At 42.2% G+C, this 17,888-nt stretch overlaps 1 protein-coding gene across 4 annotated transcripts in view; it reads right to left on the bottom strand.

Moving 5' to 3' along the window:
- The window catches only part of TRIP4 (thyroid hormone receptor interactor 4), a 71,023-nt gene that overhangs the window by 37,434 nt on the left and 15,701 nt on the right, over positions 1 to 17,888 (bottom strand). For 3 of the 4 annotated variants that reach the window (XM_005559780.4, XM_045397303.3, XM_073996028.1), the window contains exons 6-9: positions 15,406 to 15,535; positions 12,479 to 12,694; positions 7,478 to 7,604; positions 1,054 to 1,241 (exon numbers count right to left, since the gene is read on the bottom strand). In XM_005559780.4, coding sequence (XP_005559837.2) covers positions 1,054 to 1,241; positions 7,478 to 7,604; positions 12,479 to 12,694; positions 15,406 to 15,535 — 661 coding nt within the window. The remainder of the gene's footprint in view (positions 1 to 1,053; positions 1,242 to 7,477; positions 7,605 to 12,478; positions 12,695 to 15,405; positions 15,536 to 17,888) is intronic. The other variant, XR_012415040.1, reaches the window with a different exon arrangement.

The following is a 17,888-nucleotide window of genomic DNA, read 5'->3' as shown; positions in this document are numbered from 1 at the left end:
GCAGTTTCTTGGTGTGGGACTACAGGTAATCTTTCTTTTTCTAGCTACTTTTCTGTGCTTTACAGTTTTCCATTTACATGTATAATAAAAGCCAAGAAAAACACTTTTTAAAAACTGAATTAAGAAAAAAACATGCCGGGCGTGGTGGCTCATGCCTGTAATCCCAGCACTTTGGAAGGCCAAGGCAGGCGGATCACGAGGTCAGGAGATCAAGACCATCCTGGCTAACACAGTGAAACCCTGTCTCTACTAAAAATACAAAAAATCATCCGGGCGTGGTGCTGGGTGCCTGTAGTGCCAGTTACCTGGGAGGCTGAGGCAGGAGAATGGCGTGAACCTGGAAGGCAGAGGTTGCAATGAGCTGAGACCACGCCACTGCACTCCAGCCTGGGCGACAGAGTGAGACTCCATCTCAAATAAAAAAAGGAAAAAACACAAGACACCACGGAATAGTAAGCTATTAAATATTATCATCAGTAACAGGTGTAACTCAGCTCTATAATACCTCTACTTACCTCAATTTCCCCTACTTTTGTAGAAAAGGATTTTGTGATAAAACAGTTTCTCAATATTATTAGCCAGATTAATAGTTAGATATATGGACAGGAAAATAAAATCAGTTATGCTGGTATCTTAATAAGTAAATAGGCATCAAAACTATGTTTCAAATAGGATCAAATTATTAAGGTTGCTGAGTAGTATATTACAAAGACAAAACCAAGAGAAGGTTTTTCAATAGATTTCCCTCCAAAGATGAAAAAATTAGTCTTCTTTGTTATGACTTGGTTTCTTACCATTTTTAAGCTCAGTTTGTTTTTTAAGCTAATCAGTACAAAAACTAACACTATATTTGTCAATTTAAATGTTTTAAAATTAATTTTAAAATATACTACTACCAAGTCAGTAACATGAATATGATGTTCAAAGTTCTATTTATTGACGAGTGTTATAACTCATCACCAGATTGAGGAAAACTAATTTCAATCCGTATTTCTAAATTAAATTTATGTCACTCTAAGATCTTCCACTGCCCAGATTCATTTTTATTCTTACCTTTTAATCCCTCTGACAAGCAGAGAAGCCCAGGGCTGATGTATAGAGAGGCACCAGCCACCATCAAAGCCTTCCTGAAATTCTTGATCCTGGATTCGCAACTGGTGCTGAAGCGAGTTGAACTCTAGTCCCAATCCTGAAGAACGGAAAGCCTTCTTCTGTGAGGCTGCACCTGTGTGGTCAACCCACTACACAGAAAAACAAACATACAGTTCTGTCTTATAAGGCAAGAATCTGGGGTAGGTAGACAAAATGAAGCGAATGTTAATAATGAGGAAATCATACTGAGAACATTTTTCTTTTTTCTTTTTTTTTGAGACGGAGTCTTGCTCTGTCGCCCAGGCTGGAGTGCAGTGGCGCGATCTCGGCTCACTGCAAGCTCCGCTTCCCAGGTTCACACCATTCTCCTGCCTCAGCCTCCCAAGTAGCTGGGAGTACAGGCGCCCGCCATCACGCCTGGCTAAGTTTTTGTATTTTTAGTAGAGACGGGGTTTCACCGTGTTAGCCAGCATGGTCTTGACCTCCTGACCTCGTGATCCGCCCACCTCGGCCTCCCAAAGTGCTGGGATTACAGGCTTGAGCCACCGTGCACGGCCATATTGGGAACATTTTTCTTAGAAAAATATATCCCAGGCTGGGCATCGTGGCTGTTCCCAATATGGCCTGGCACAGTGGCTCACGCCCGTAATCACAGCACTTTGGGAGACCGAGGCGGGTGGATCACGAGGTCAGGAGATTGAGACCATCCTGGCTAACACGGTGAAACCCCGTCTCTACTAAAAATACAAAAAATTAGCCGGGCGTGGCGGCGGGCGCCTGTAGTCCTAACTACTGGAGAGGCGGAGGCAGGCGAATCATTTGAACCCAGAAGGTGGAAGTTGCAGTGAGCCCAGATCCTGCCGTTGCACTCCAGCCTGGGCAAGAGAGTGAGACTCTGTCTCAGAAAAACCACAACAACAAAAAATGAAAAATATATCCCATCTTTATCTGAAATAGGCCAAAAGGGTAGAGATAGTATAAATTCAGTAGAAGTCTCAGGTATAACAAGGCCCATCTTAAAGAATAATTAGAATGTTGAAATCTCCATACAATGCTTACTAATTCCAGCAACAGCACAAATATCAGAGCAAAAGAGTTATAATTATTTCCACTTTATACTTAATGATTCATACTTGGCTCTGGGTAATTTTTCAATAGAATTCTGTGAGCTAAATGAAGGTTCAACATTTTGATCCACAATTCTGCACGTGCTTAGGGGCAGTGTCACATGCTGGCACCATGACAAAGCCAAACAGATGCTGTCAGGTCAGAGGCAGCAGTTCTGACTACTGGATGCATGAAATATTCTCTTACCCTGAAATGAAGAACTTGTCTCCTGAAAGAGAGGATGGAGGACTACTAAAACAGGGCTCCCATCATATAAAAAGAATAGAGAATTATAAGGTACAGGTAATTACAGAAGAGTGAAGAGTTTTGGCTACAGTTCAGACAGAGAATGGCAAAGGTTAATGTTTCTTCCAGAGCAACAATACCATGTGCTCCAAAATTAAAATTTAAAAATAAAGGCAATTAGCATGATAATATTTGGGGTTATCTTAATTTTTAAAAATTGAATAATTTTTAAAGCTGGATACAGTGATGCATGCCTGTAGCTTCACTAGCTACTCAGAAGGTGAGGCAGGAGGATCACTTGAGCCCATAAGTTCAAGGCCAGCCTGGGCAACATGGTGAGATCCTGTGTCTTTAAAAATAATATGGGGCCGGGAGCGGTGGCTCGTGCCTGTAATCCCAGCACTTTGGGAGACTGAGGCGGGCAGATCATGAGGTCAGGAGATCAAGACCATCCCGGCTAACACAGTGAAACCCCGTCTCTACTAAAAATACAAAAAAAGTTAGCCGGGCGTGGTGGCGGGCACCTGTACTACCAGCTACTTGGGAGGCTGAAGCAGGAGAATGGCGTGAACCCAGGAGGCGGAGCTTGCAGTTAGCCGAGATCGTGCCACTGCACTCCAGCCTGGGTGACAGAGTGAGACTATGACTAAAAAAAATAATAATAATAAAAGAAAAATAATAATAAGGGCCAGGCACGATGGCTGATGTCTGTAATCCCAGCACTTGAGGAGGCCAAGGCAGGAGGATTACTTGAGCCCAGGAGTTTAAGACCAATCCAGGCAACAAGGCGAAACTCCTTCTCTACAAAAAATATACAAATTAGTAAGGTATGATGGCACGTGGCTACTCTAGTCTGAGCCACTTGAGAAGCTGAGATGGGAGGATCTCTTGAGAGATGTAATCATACCACTGCACTCTTGCCTAGATGACAGAACAATATCCTGTCTCAAAAATACATACATAGCCGGGCGCGGTGGCTCAAGCCTGTAATCCCAGCACTTTGGGAGGCCGAGACGGGCGGATCACGAGGTCAGGAGATCGAGACCATCCTGGTTAACACGGTGAAACCCCGTCTCTACTAAAAAATACAAAAAACTAGCCGGCCGAGGTGGCGGACGCCTGTAGTCCCAGCTACTCGGGAGGTGGAGGCAGGAGAATGGCGTGAACCCGGGAGGCGGAGCTTGCAGTGAGCTGAGATCCGGCCACTGCACTCCAGCCTGGGTGACAGCGCGAGACTCCGTCTCAAAAAACAAAAACAAAAAAAAATACATACATACATATGAAAATATAATAACTTACAGGAAAAAACTTCAAGTGGTAGTCAAAACCCTAGGCAATCATTTAACCCCTAAAGATTTCAGTTTTTCCAACTAGAAAAGGATGAAGTTGGACTAAATGAATTTCTAAGGATCTTTCGGCCATACAATTTTATGATTCTTGTCAATTATGGCATATCTTAAAAATACACATTGTTACAAATTAAATACACATTTATTGAGTACTTAACTGTGAAAAGCACATTAACTAGGGAGACATAAAATATGAAAAAGATACGGTTCTTGATTGCAAGGAACTTAAAGCCTAGTGGAAGACAGACACATAAATAACTATTCTAAACATATGGCAGAATTGACTACATATTAAATAGGAGATAGAAGTTCTTACAGAGGACCAAAGAGGAAAAAGAATTGATCCACTATAGGGTAAATAATTTATTTTACAAAAATTTTTTTCAGACACTGTCTTGCTCTATTGCCCAGGCTGGTCTTGACCTCTTGGCTTCAAGTGATCCTCCCACCTCGGCCTCCCAAAATGCTAGGATTATAGATGTCAGCCACCACACGTGGCTGGAAATAAATAATTTCATAAAATGTTAGTATGTGAACAATCTTGAGGCCCAAATTATTTTTTCTATTTCTACTACAGCTATTGCCTCTAATTACACTGCCACTTTCCTAAATTAATTCCTCATTATCTTTCAATAATACTATTAAAGAATCTGCCAGCAGGTATCTTCATCTACATTTTTAGTCTTTTTTTTTTTTTTTTTTTTTTTTTTTGAGACGGAGTCTCGCTGTGTCGCCCAGGCTAGAGTGCAGTGGCCGGATCTCAGCTCACTGCAAGCTCCGCCTCCCGGATTTACGCCATTCTCCTGCCTCAGCCTCCCGAGTAGCTGGGACTACAGGCGCCCGCCACCTCGCCCGGCCAAGTTTTTGTATTTTTTAGTAGAGACGGGGTTTCACCGTGTCAGCCAGGATGGTCTCGATCTCCTGACCTCGTGATCCGCCCGTCTCGGCCTCCCAAAGTGCTGGGATTACAGGCTTGAGCCACCGCGCCCGGCCCATTTTTAGTCTTTATTTTAAGATGATAATTATTTTTTTTTTTAGAGATGGGATCTCACTGTGTCATCCAGGCTGGAGTGTAGTGGCTTAATCATAGCTCACTGCAGCCTCCAACTCCTGGGCTCAAGTGATCCTCCCACCTCAGCTTCCCAAGTATCTGGGACTATAGATGTGTATCACTATGTCTCAGGCCCAGCTCCCACTTTTGGTCTTTAAATAACTCTCTACTGCCCCACTAGTGCTATAATACTAATTTGGGCTTGCATCATCTTTCCATGGTGCTATTGCAATGACTTCCTTGGCAATTTCTCAGCTTCTAATCTTACTTACTCTTCCTTCCAATTCATTCTCTACGTAGGCATAGAAGCCATGCCAATCTTCTGTTAAAATTCTTCCAGAACCCTTCTTTGCCTACTTTAGGACAAAACCTAAACTCATTAGCATAAGATAAAAAATCTTTCATGATCAGATGTTGCTTACTGTACTGGGTTGAGTAGTATCCCCCCAAAATCAATGTCCACCTAGATAGAATCTGTGAATACAACCTTACTTGGAAATAGTCTTTACAGATGTAATCAGTTTAAGATGAGGTTATATTGGATTATAGTACGCCCTAAATCCAATGACTTGTATCCTTGTAAGAGGAGAGGGCACACAGTGACAGAGACACACACAGGGAAGTCTATGTGAAGACAGAGGCAGAGATTAGAGTGATGAGCTACAAGGCCAAAGACACCTAGAGCCACCAGAAGCTTAAAGAGGTAAGGAAGCATTCTCCTGTAAAGCCTTCGGAGGGAATGTAGTCTTTTCAACACCTTGATTTCCGGCTTTTAGTCCCCAGGTGTGGGAGAATAAATTTCTGTTGTTTTAGGTCACCTAGTTTGTGGTACTTTGTTACAGCAGCCCTGGGAAACTAATACACTTACCAGTCCATAACAATAGTTAATTATTTGTGATTCCCCAAACCTGCAATGCTCTTAAGCTGCTAAGCCTTTGTACGTGTTGTACCTTCTGCCTGGAATTCCCTCTCCAGATTTGTGTGCTTGGAAATTCCTATATCTATATCTCATGTTTTTATGTATACAAGCCCTTGTTCCTACAATTCATTCTGCCTGCAATTTTTTTCTCCACCATTCCCAAACATATATTTTTCTCAAATATTTACTTTTTTTTTTTTGAGACAGGGTCTCTCTCTGTCGCCCAGGCTGGAGTGCAGTGGCATGATCATAGTTCACTGCAACCTCTGCCTCCTGGGCTCAGGTGATTCTCCCGACTCAGCCTCCTAAGTAGCTGGGACTACAGGCACCACGCCACCATGCCCAGCTAATTTTTGTATTTTTAGTAGAGACAGGGTTTCGCCATGTTGCTCAGGCTGGTCTAGAACTCCCAGGCTCAAGCAATCTGCCCGCCTCGGCCTCCCAAAGTGCACCTGGTGAATACTTACTTTTAATGAATGCCAGCTTCCCTATAAAACCCATTGACTGCCCTCAGCTAGCAGTAGTCTCCTGCTCCTCCGGATTTCCACAGCACTTAATACTTATACTCTATTAGCATTTATTAGAGCTGCTTACATAGATCTTTATCCCTACTAGTTTGTGAGTTATTTGAGGATAGAATCAGTGTCTGCTTGATCACTTATTATTGTGCTTATCCATAGTAGAGTTTCAATATACTGGATGGTAAAACAAAGGATAATGATAATGAGTGAACTGATAAATTAATTTAAAACACCACTCTATGGGACTACTCATATTCTATAAAAGATAAAGAGACCAGGCGCATTGGCTCACGTCTGTAATCCCAGCACTTTGGGAGGCCGAGGCAGGTGGATCGTGAGGTCAGGAGATCTAGACCATCCTGGCTAACACGGTGAAACTCCGTCTCTACTAAAAAATACAAAAAATTAGCCAGGCATGGTGGCGGGCGCCTGTAGTCCCAGCTACTCGGGAGGCTGAGGCAGGAGAATGGCGTGAACCCGGGAGGCGGAGCTTGCAGTGAGCCGAGATCGCGCCACTGCACTCCAGCCTGGGTGACAGAGTGAGACTCCGTCTCAAAAAAAATAACATAACATAACATAACATAAAATAATAAAATAAAATAAAATAAAAACATTAACAAAACGACCACGGTATTTTTGTCTAAATTTCTTTTTTTTTTTTTTTTTTTTTTGAGACGGAGTCTCACTGTGTCTCCCAGGCTGGAGTGCAGTGGCGTGATCTCGGCTCACTGCAAGCTCCGCCTCCCGGGTTCACGCCATTCTCCCGCCTCAGCCTCCCAAGTAGCTGAGACTACAGGCGCCCGCCACCATGCCCGGCTAGTTTTTTGTATTTTTAGTAGAGACGGGGTTTCACCATGTTAGCCAGGATAGTCTCGATCTCCTGACCTCGTGATCCACCCGCCTTGGCCTCCCAAAGTGCTGGGATTACAGGCTTGAGCCACCGCGCCCGGCTTTCTAAATTTCTATAGTACTTAACAAAACTCTTTCTTGGGAAACACTTGGAAGATAAAACAAGTCAATTTGTCAGAAGTACTACAATAAAAATGGAAAAAACGTGGGCCAGAGAATGAGGTTGGCAGGTGTGTTGAGAGAGCTGATTGGTATCTAAAGTCTATGAAATACACATACTTAAAAGAAGGCAAATTTAGGGCCAAACTTCTCTTATTAACAGTTAGAGCAAAGGTCCACTAACCTGGGGAGGGGACTGGTACATGTTGGGATTTACCAGAACTCCCAAAGGCTCTTCAGAAGATCTATCCAATTTGGTCAGTGGCTGGTTCAAGGTTCCATTGGCAATGGCCTGTATTGTCTCATCTAGTCTGTGATAATAAACCAAAAGGATGCAACAATTGGTAATGTTCTATGCTCAGAATGTCCTTACCATCAACATAAAATGCTTTAATAGTAATAAAATTTGGAATATAAAGAGGAGTCTATGGATGACCTTCCCTACTCCCTACTCCAACCCCTTCTCATACCAAAAACCCTAAGGAATATGAGTTAATAAATGTTCTAGAATGTCCAGGCACAGTGGCTCACTCCTGTAATTCCAGCACTTTGGGAGGCCAAGGTGGGTGGATCACAAGGTCAAGAGATTGAGACCATCCTGGCCAATATGGTGAAACCCCGTCTCTACTAAAAATACAAAAATTAGCTTAGCATGGTGGCACATGCCTGCAGTCCCAGCTACTCAGGAGGCTGAGGCAGGAGAATCACTTGAAACTGCAAGGAGGAGGTTGCAGTGAGCCAAGATTGTGCCACTGTACTCCAACCTGGGCAATAGAGCGAGATTCTGTCTCAAAAAATAAAATAAAATAAAATAAAGTTCCAGAATACCAAGAAAATACACAAGGCACACTACAGTCATTCACCTGCTCAACAAGATCATTAAACAGGCCAAGACCAGAAAAGCTGCCTAGAGGTCAGGAGTGGTGGCTCATACCTATAATTCCAACACTATCATAGGCCAAAGAGGGAGGATCACTTGAGGCCTGGAGTTTGAGACCAGCTTGGGCAACATAGAGAGCCTGGTTCTACAAAAAAATAAATTAGCTGGGCGTGGTGGCTCACACCTGTAGTCCCAGCTACTTGGAAGGATGAGATGGGAGGATCTCTTGAGCCCAGGAGTTCGAGGTGCCACTGCCCTCCAGCTTGGGCAACAGTCAATAAGGCCCTGCCACAAAAAGAAAAAAAAAAAAAAAAGTTGCCTAGGAATACCCTGACCCACAGAAGAGTATTCTATGGCAGCTCATCTTCTCAATACAACCTATACAGTTATTCCTCTGCCTACTCAGCCGTCCTTTCTCCACTCCTGCTCACTGGTCTGCATTCTATCTTTGCTTGAAGGCTCAGAAGTTATAAAGAGGTACCCTACTGGCCCAGCACAAAAATGCTTAATCCTTTCTCTAAGGTCCTATATTACCTACTATCTAAACAACCATTGGATATATCCCATGTTATCCCGTGCCTATGATGTTGGCACTGGATATCTGGCTCTAAACCTATAAAAGAATGTGATGATTTTCATTTAAAGATTGTGGAAACCTACTGGTTAGTTAGTAAGAGATCATAAGCCCTGAAGGAACCCTATCTTAATTCATTCTATAGCTGTACAGTACTTGCTACTCTATCAATGCTCCTGTTGGATGCTTGACAAACGTTTGTGGATAACAATAAGAATTCTGAGGCACACCATAATGAAAAGCTTCAACTAACGGGAAAGGCTAAACTTGACCTTCAGTTCAATTCAATATATGTTGTTAGGAATATCTCATATGTAAGGCAGCTTAAAAGGTGGAGAAGATACTGTTCCTGCCTTCAAGAGGCTTTCTTTTTTGTTTTTTTTTTAAGAGGCTTTCGATCCAAGTGGCAGATTTAAGACAGCCGTACAGATGATGAATCATACATGAGGGGATGTAATAATTACCATGAAACACAATCCGTTTAGTGGTTATTATTCCTTCATCCAACATGTTGTATCATGTAGGTTCAAGGGAGAGGTAGGTATGTGAAATGCAAAGATTGGGGGAGGAATTTCCAAACCAAGGAAAAATCAGAAACAAAGGTCTGAAGCTTTTAAAAAGTACAAGAATTTTTATGATGAGGTGAGTCTAAAATAGGGTGGGGACAATGAGGTCTGAAAGAGGGGAATAGATTTGACACAGTATAATGATAAGTATATCCAGAACTCTAGAATCTATAAAAGAAATAATAAAAAGCAAATGAACACATTTTTAGAACACTCAAACTTACTAGCATACAACTAAAGCAAAGGAATGTGAATAAAAATTAGAATGAAATATCATTTTTCATGTCTCAGAATGGCAAATATTTTTTAAACATCTTTGACAAGGGAAAATGAAATTGTTATATTGATATCTGGTGTGTAGCTGATAAGTCAAAGAATGCACAATTTAAATATTATCTTCTAAAAAGTTGTAACTTTTTTGTTTATGTATTTATGTTAAAAGACTTTTCTTTTTTTTTTTTTTGAGACGGAGTCTCGCTCTATCTCCCAGGCTGGAGTACAGTGGCCCGATGATGGCTCACTACCACCTCCACCTCCTGGGTTCAAGCGATTCTCCTGCCTCAGCCTCCCGAGTAGCTGGGACTACAGGTGTCCGCCACCACTCCTGGCTAACTTTTGTATTTTCAGTAGAGACGGGGTTTCACCATATTGGCCAGGCTGGTCTCGAACTCCTTGACCTTGTGATCCGCCCGCCTCGGCCTCCCAAAGTGCTGGGATTACAGGCTTGAGCCACCGCACCCGGCCTAATAGACTTTATTTTTAAGGTGGGGTCTCAATATGTTGCCCAGGCTGGTCTTGAACTCCTGGCCTCAAGTGATCCTCCCACTTTGGCCTCCCAAAGTGCTGAAATTACAGGTGTGAGCCACTGCACCCAGCCTTAGGTTTTATTTTTTAGATCAGTTTTAGGTTCAGAGCAAAACTGAGAAGAATATACAGAGGTTATCCACATTCCCCAAGACCTCCCAAATACATAGGCTCCACCATTATTAGCATCCCTCACCAGAGTGGTACATTTGTTACAACTGATCAACCTACACTGACACATCATTAGCACCCAAAAGCCATGGTTTACATTAGCGTTCACTCCTGGTGTTGTACAATTTATGGGTTTGGACAAATTTATTTTTATTTTTATTTTTTTTATTTTTTGAGACGGAGTGTCGCTCTGTCACCTGGGCTGGAGTGCAGTGGCCGGATCTCAGCTCACTGCAAGCTCTGCCTCCCGGGTTTACGCCATTGTCCTGCTCAGCCTCCCGAGTAGCTGGGACTACAGGCGCCCGCCACCTCGCCCGGCTAGGTTTTTTTTTGTATTTTTTAGTAGAGACGGGGTTTCACCATGTTAGCCAGGATGGTCTCGATCTCCTGACCTCATGATCTGCCCGTCTCGACCTCCCAAAGTGCTGGGATTACAGGCTTGAGCCACCGCGCCCGGCCGATAAATTTATAATGACATATATTTACCATTATAATTACATACAGAGTAGTTTCACTGCCTTAAAAATCTTCTCTGTGCTCCTTCTATTTATTCCTCCCTCTCTTCTAATCCCTGGAAACTACTGAATAGTTAAAATCCTACAGTATGTAGGCTACACCATTTTAATACTCCCATTCACAGTAACAGAATATCCCCATTTTCCTATATCCACACAATATGCAGTATTTTTTTTTTTTAAATTTAGGCCAAATTTGATGCACAAAAAAAAACTGATACATTATGTTTTTAAATCTGTATTTCCTGATGGCTAGTTGAACATCTTTTCAAATGTTATTGGCTATTTGTACGTCCCCACTTGTAAATTGTTTGTTCTTAGTTTTTGTCCATTTTTCTGCTGGAGTTTTTGGTTGTTTTCTTTTAATTTGCTAGAGTTCTTACTTATATAGTATGGATATTGCTCCTTTGACTGTTAAAACTACTTAAAATACTTTCTTCCAACTTGGTACTGTCTTTTTATTTAAAATATCTTATACAGGCATGACTTCAGGATTTTGTATCTTGCTTCTGAAGAGCTTTATCACACCAAGACTATAATTATATTCTCCTATGATTCTGTATTTCTTTCTGATCCCTTTATTTATTTTTTATTTTTTATTTTTTTTGAGACGGAGTCTTGCTCTGTCACCCAGGCTGGAGTGCAGTGGCCGGATCTCAGCTCACTGCAAGCTCCGCCTCCCGGGTTCACGCCATTCTCCTGCCTCAGCCTCCCGAGTAGCTGGGACTACAGGCGCCCGCCACCACGCCCGGCTAGTTTTTTTGTATTTTTTTAGTAGAGGCGGGGTTTCACCGTGTTAGCCAGGATGGTCTCGATCTCCTGACCTTGTGATCCGCCCGTCTCGGCCTCCCAAAGTGCTGGGATTACAGGCTTGAGCCACTGCGCCCAGCCCCCCTTTATATTATTTATATTTAACTCTGTAGTGAAACTTATTACAGCATCATAGAATGGTTTGAGGTAGAGACATTACCTAGATTTTTTTCCAAACAGGCAATTATTCCAAAAAACAATTTTAATTATTTCTTTAGCGATTAAAAATGTTAGCTTTATTGATTACTAAACTCACATATATATATACACACACCCGTGCACACATACACACGCAATGTAAACATACCAATCTCTTTCTGGATTCTGTTTCATTAACCTATTTCTGTGCCCAAACTATATCTCATTGTTTTAAAAATTTTTTTTTGCTGGGCACAGGGACTCATGCCTATAATCCCAGCAACTTGGGAGGCTGAGGCAGGTGGATCACTTGAGGTTAGGAGTTTGAGACCAGCCTGGCCAACACGGTGAAAACCTGTCTTTACTAAAAATACAAAAATTAGCTGGGCATGGTGGCACGCACCTGTAATCCCAGCTACTCAAGGGGCTGAGGTAGGAGAATGGCTTGAACCCGGGAGCGGAGGTTGCAGTGAGCCAAGATCGGGTCACTGTGCTCCAGCCTGGGCAACAAAGGGAGACTCCATCTCAAAAAAAAACCTACAAAAATCAGTAATTATCTGGTAGGAGTGTTCATTTAAAAACTTTTTCTTAGCTATTCTTACATGCTTCCTATTCCAAATAAACACATTTTTTAAATCAACAAAAATAAAAGATCCACTAGAAAGGGAAAATCCTTTATGGTCAACCTATTCCTTCTTTGACACCCTTCCTAGTGCTGCTCACTCACCTGCTATGATATTCCGCTAGTGAATTTTCTTCTTCCAGGATCTTCCTTCCTGCAAAGTCAATGGTGACCTTCTTAGAAAGTCGAGAGGCGTGTCGAAGTTCTCTCAGCTCCTCCTCTCGCTTCTGCAAGGTTTCCCGCTCAAGTTTGGACAACCATTGGTTAGAATCACTGGCAAAGTAATCTGACTCATCATCAATGACTTGGGTCCTTCGAATACTGAGAAAAAGGGAACACATAGTAATTAGGTCATCTGTTGACAAATAAGGACCGATTATTGGAAAACAGTTTCAAGGTAGCTTAATATCTCAAATATATTCCAAAATCAAGTCAAGCTCTGCATATGTTTTATTTCCAGTGTAGGCTCAGCTCTTAGAACTTATCTCAACCTCAGGCAAGAAAAGACACAGCACCGTAATCCATTTTCCTTCCACCTTTCATATTAGTCCAGCCTCTGCCTTCTGAAAGCTGGGCTTCAGCCTAGTTTTGCTGCATCTGAGTTCATGTCTGACAGCTTACTAAGTATCCTAGTCCCTCTGTAACTGGGATCCAGTCTATTCTTCCTAGGCTTATTTGCTTACTGGAGTTCTATGCTGAAGTCTCAGTTCTGTAGCTTAACTATTTACTTTTTTCTTTTTTTTTTGAGACAAAGTCTTGCTCTGTCGCCCAGGGTGGAGTACAGTGGCATGACTGCCTCCTCAGTTCAAGCAATTCTCTGCCTCAGCCTCCCAAGTGGCTGGGATTACAGGTGCGACACCATGCCTGGCTAAGTTTTGTATTTTTAGTAGGGATGGGGTTTCACCATCTTGGCCAGGCTGGTCTTGAACTCCTGGCCTTGTGATCCACCCACCTTGGCCTCCCAAAGTGCTAGGATTACAGGTGTGAGTCACTGCGCCTGGCCAACTATTTACTCTTAAGACATTCTATTACCCTATACTATATGGTATTACCTATACCCCACTTTGCAGGCTCTTACTAATGCACTGGGGCCAAGTTCCAAGATATGACAATCAGGCCTATTTCTAAGATCATACTGACAGAGAAACTAAAAACTGGAAACAATCTTGATGGTCTAATTCTCTCATTCTACATATAATAAGCCTGGGGCTTACAGAAGTTGAGTGATTACTCCAATGTCATAAATCCAGTTAAGATTAAGTTTCCCCATAATTACAAATAGTGACATAAATAGACATAAGGGAAATACTGAAGTTAGATTCATATATTGACTTCAAATTTTCATACTCAGCTAGAATTGTAAAAAAATTTTGTCTTCTTAGGCCAGGTGCAGTGGCTCACACCTGTAATTCCAGCACTTTGGGAGACTGAGGCTGGCGGATCATACACACACAAAAATAAAACAAAAATAAAGCAGACTTAGAATAGAAACATTTTTAACAGTACTCTGGAAGAAATTTTTTTTTTTTTGAGACAATCTCGCTATGACACCCAGGCTGGAATGCACTGGATTAATCTCGGCTCACTGTAACCTCCACCTCCCAGTCTCAATCGATCCTCCCACCTCAGCCTCCCAAGTAGCTGGGATTACAGACATATGACATTACGCCTAGGTAATTTCTGTTTTTGTACAGACGGGGTTTTGCTATGTTGCCCAGGCTACTCTCAAACTTTCAGGTTCAAACAATCCGTCTGCCTTGGCCTCCCAAAGTGTTAGGCTTACAGGCGTGAGCCACTGTGCCTGGTGGAAATTGGTCTTATACAAAAACCTAGATAATGAAACTGGTACCCATGAACACACCAGCAAAGCAGCAACAATAGGGAGAGACCCTTTTCCAGTTTCTGTTGATCAAGAAGTGCATTCCATTTCTCTCTCTTTTTTTTTTGAGACAGAGTCTCGCTCTGTCGCCTAGGCTAGAGTGCAGTGGCGCAATCTCAGCTCACCACAACCTCCGCCTCCTGGGTTCATACCATTCTCCTGCCTCAGCCTCCTGAGTAGCTGGGACTACAGGTGCCCGCCACTACGCTCGGCTAATTTTTTTGTATTTTTAGTAAGACGTATTTCTAAAAATACGTTTTACTGAGTATGGTGAAATGTGATACTGAAAGGATGAAGAGTGAGTATGAGTTACACACCTTGTGATGGGTTTATTTAAGGAATAGTTTTCTAAATTTTATCTCATGTATTCATAGCAAATGGTTTGGAAGTAGCAGGAATGTCTCATCAAAAGATTACAATGCCAGGAATAGACTCTCAGGTTACAGGAGATTCAGGGTCTCTCTGAGGACCCTCACAGAGTCATTTGAGAAGGGAACATATAAATCCTATCCAAACATTTTTTACCACCAACTGGTTTTCAACGAATATTTTGTTCAAAAGAAAAAAATAAGGAGGAAGTCAGAAACAGAATTATCATAAATCTGTCTCACAGAGAGAAGTCAATGGGCTACACAATAATAATGCAGGAGTATAATGTCAATTTAGTTATATTTTAATATACTGATTATTGAATCAAAAAACAAATTTAGTCAAAGGAAAGAAGAAGGGTAAATCATGCCTTCCTATGATAGGGCATAACCTATGTTCTCCCAGGGCAATTCCTTACAGATTCTCCACAGCCCAGCCTAACAAGTTTGCACATAATAGGTACTCTAATACAGGTGAGTGAATGAATGGCTACAAGTAAAACAAGTGGTGAATTATGTCAAGTCACATCAACTGTCCAGGGGATAGACTAACATTTACCAGGAATCAAAAAATGCTACGGGACAGGATTCTTTTGGTGGGAGCCTATATTATTCAAATATGGATTAAAAAACAAGATGTAGGCCTCCTATGTAGAGCATCCAGCTCTTCTTTTGCTATTAACTCTTTCACACTCCACTTTGAGAAGGTATCAAGTACCAAAATAATGGCCAGAATCTGTAGACTAGTTTATTTCTTAGCATTTGTTATTCTAACCCTTTCATACCTAGTTCTGTCAAACTCTAACAGTTTGTCTTTATGCTTGATAGCCTTCTCCAGACCAGACTTAATTCGCAATTCTTGATGAGGAAGAAGGTCCTTGGTAGAGATGTCCACCTTTCCAGAATTCTCCACCCCTGAAATTCAATAAGGAAGTCAAATGGTGTCAGCCTCTAAATACAAATTAGTTGTACCAGTGTGCAACAAAGAACAAAACATCAGAAGATCTGGTTCTGGCCTGATGGCCTGGAGCCTTCATTTCAACGGAAAGTAAGTACACAGTCCAGGACTTACTTGTACAGCATTAAGCAGTGCTTGACACATGACAGGTTTTCAATAAATGGTAGGGATCTTTTCTTCCTTTATAAAAATTTGGTTCACTAAGGGCACCAAAGTATTTAAGAATGTGACATAAAAATGCCTTCTCAGTGAAAAAATTTGCTGAATATTACCTTTAAATATACGTTTTTTCAAGACAGGATCTAATGCTGTTGCCCAGTTTGGAGTGCAGTGGTGTGATCATAGCTCACTGCAGTCTCAAACTCAGGCTCAAGCAATCCTCTCACCTCAGCCTCCTGAGTAGCTGAGACAACAGGCACATGCCATTGTGTCTGAATTTTTAAATTTTTGTAGAAAGGGGGTCTCACTATGTTGCCCAGGCTGGTCTCAAAGTCCAGGCTTCAAGCAATCTTCCCAACTCAGCCTCTCAAAGTACTGGGATTCCAAACATGATCCACCACACCAGCCTAAATATACTTTTATATTATCAAAACTAAACAATAAATAATGGAAGAAAAAAAGAAAATTTCACAAAAGGGGCAGAAATGAACAGTTTCAGTTTAATAAGAACCTGCTAAATGCTGAGGCACTTAGTATACATGCTATTTAATTTTCACAATAATCCTGTAAGACAGTTTGTATTATCTTTATTTTACAGATAAAGTAACTAAAGTTCAGAGATGACTATAAATGTACTGAGTTCACACAGTTAGAAATTAGACAAGTGGCCGGGCACAGTGGCTCATGCCCGTAATCTCAGCACTTTGGGGAGCTGAGGTTTGAGACCATCCTGGCTAACACGGTGAAACCCTGTCTCCACTAAAAATACAAAAAAATAGCCAGGCGTTGTGGCGGACACCTGTAGTCCCAGCTACTAGGGAATCTGAGGCAGAAGAATGGAGTGAACCCGGGGTGCAACGCTTGCAGTGAGCCGAGACCGCGCCACTGCACTCCAGCCTGGGCGACAGAGCAAGACTCCATCTCAAAAAAAAGAAAGAAAGAAAGAAAGAAATTAGTCCCTAGAAACAAAATCTGAGCTCGAGTATAACTCTAAAGCCAACATTGATTCCATGGTTGTGCTATCTTCTTTGACAGCATATTATAAATTTATATATCCCAGAAAAGAGAGCCATAGATTATGATATACCCAAGATCCAAAATGGGTTAGGTGGCTGGGTGCAGTGGCTCACTCCTGTAATTGCAACACTTTGGGACGCTGAGGTGGGAGGATCACTTGAGTCTAGGAGTTCAAGACTAGCCTGGGCAACATGATGAGAGCCCATCTGTACAAACAATTTAAAAATTAGCCAGACACGGTGGTACATGCCTGTAGACTCAGCTACTTGGGAGGCTGAGGCAGGAGAATTGCTGCAGTAAAATGTGTTCATACCAATGTACTCCAGCCTGACAGAGACTAAAAACAAACAAACAAGGAGAGTACGTAGAATCAGAACCATTTTTTCTCAGAATGATTACCTTAACATCTAATTGAAAAAAATATAGAGGCATGTGCAACCTCTTTAATAATAAAATTACAGGCCGGCGCGGTGGCTCATGCCTGTAATCCCAGCACTTTGGGAGGCCGAGGTGGGTGGATCACCTGAGGTCAGGAGGCCTGGCCAACATGGCAAAACTCTGTCTCTACTAAAAATGCGAAAATTAGCTGGGTGTGGTGGCAGGCACCTGTAATCCCAGCTACTCAGGAGGCTGTGGCAGAAGAATTGCTTAAACCTGGGAAGCAGAAGTTGCAGTGAGCCGAGAGCACATCACTGAACTCCAGCCAAGGTGACAGAGACTCCGTCTCAAACAAACAAACAGCACTTTGGGAGGCCGAGACGGGTGGATCACGAGGTCAGGAAATCGAGACCATCCTGGCTAACACGGTGAAACCCCGTCTCTACTAAAAAATACAAAAAAAAACTAGCCGGGCCCAGTGGCGTGCCTGTAGTCCCAGCTACTCGGGAGGCTGAGGCAGGAGAATGGCGGGAACCCGGGAGGCGGAGCTTGCAGTGAGCTGAGATCCGGCCACTGCACTCCAGCCCGGGCGACAGAGCGAGACTCCGTCTCAAAAAAAAAAAAAAAAAAAATTAATAATAATAATAATAAAATTACAGTCTTTTACAACTAAAACAAATTTGAAATGTCAAAACAAGAGTGAACAGGTTTCTGGGTACAATGCTAATATTGCTATAGATTAGTATGTTTTTTGTT

This window comes from Macaca fascicularis, chromosome 7 (assembly GCF_037993035.2).
Source record: "Macaca fascicularis isolate 582-1 chromosome 7, T2T-MFA8v1.1".
Lineage (NCBI taxonomy): Eukaryota > Metazoa > Chordata > Mammalia > Primates > Cercopithecidae > Macaca > Macaca fascicularis.
This window is presented reverse-complemented; position numbering and strand designations above follow the sequence as displayed.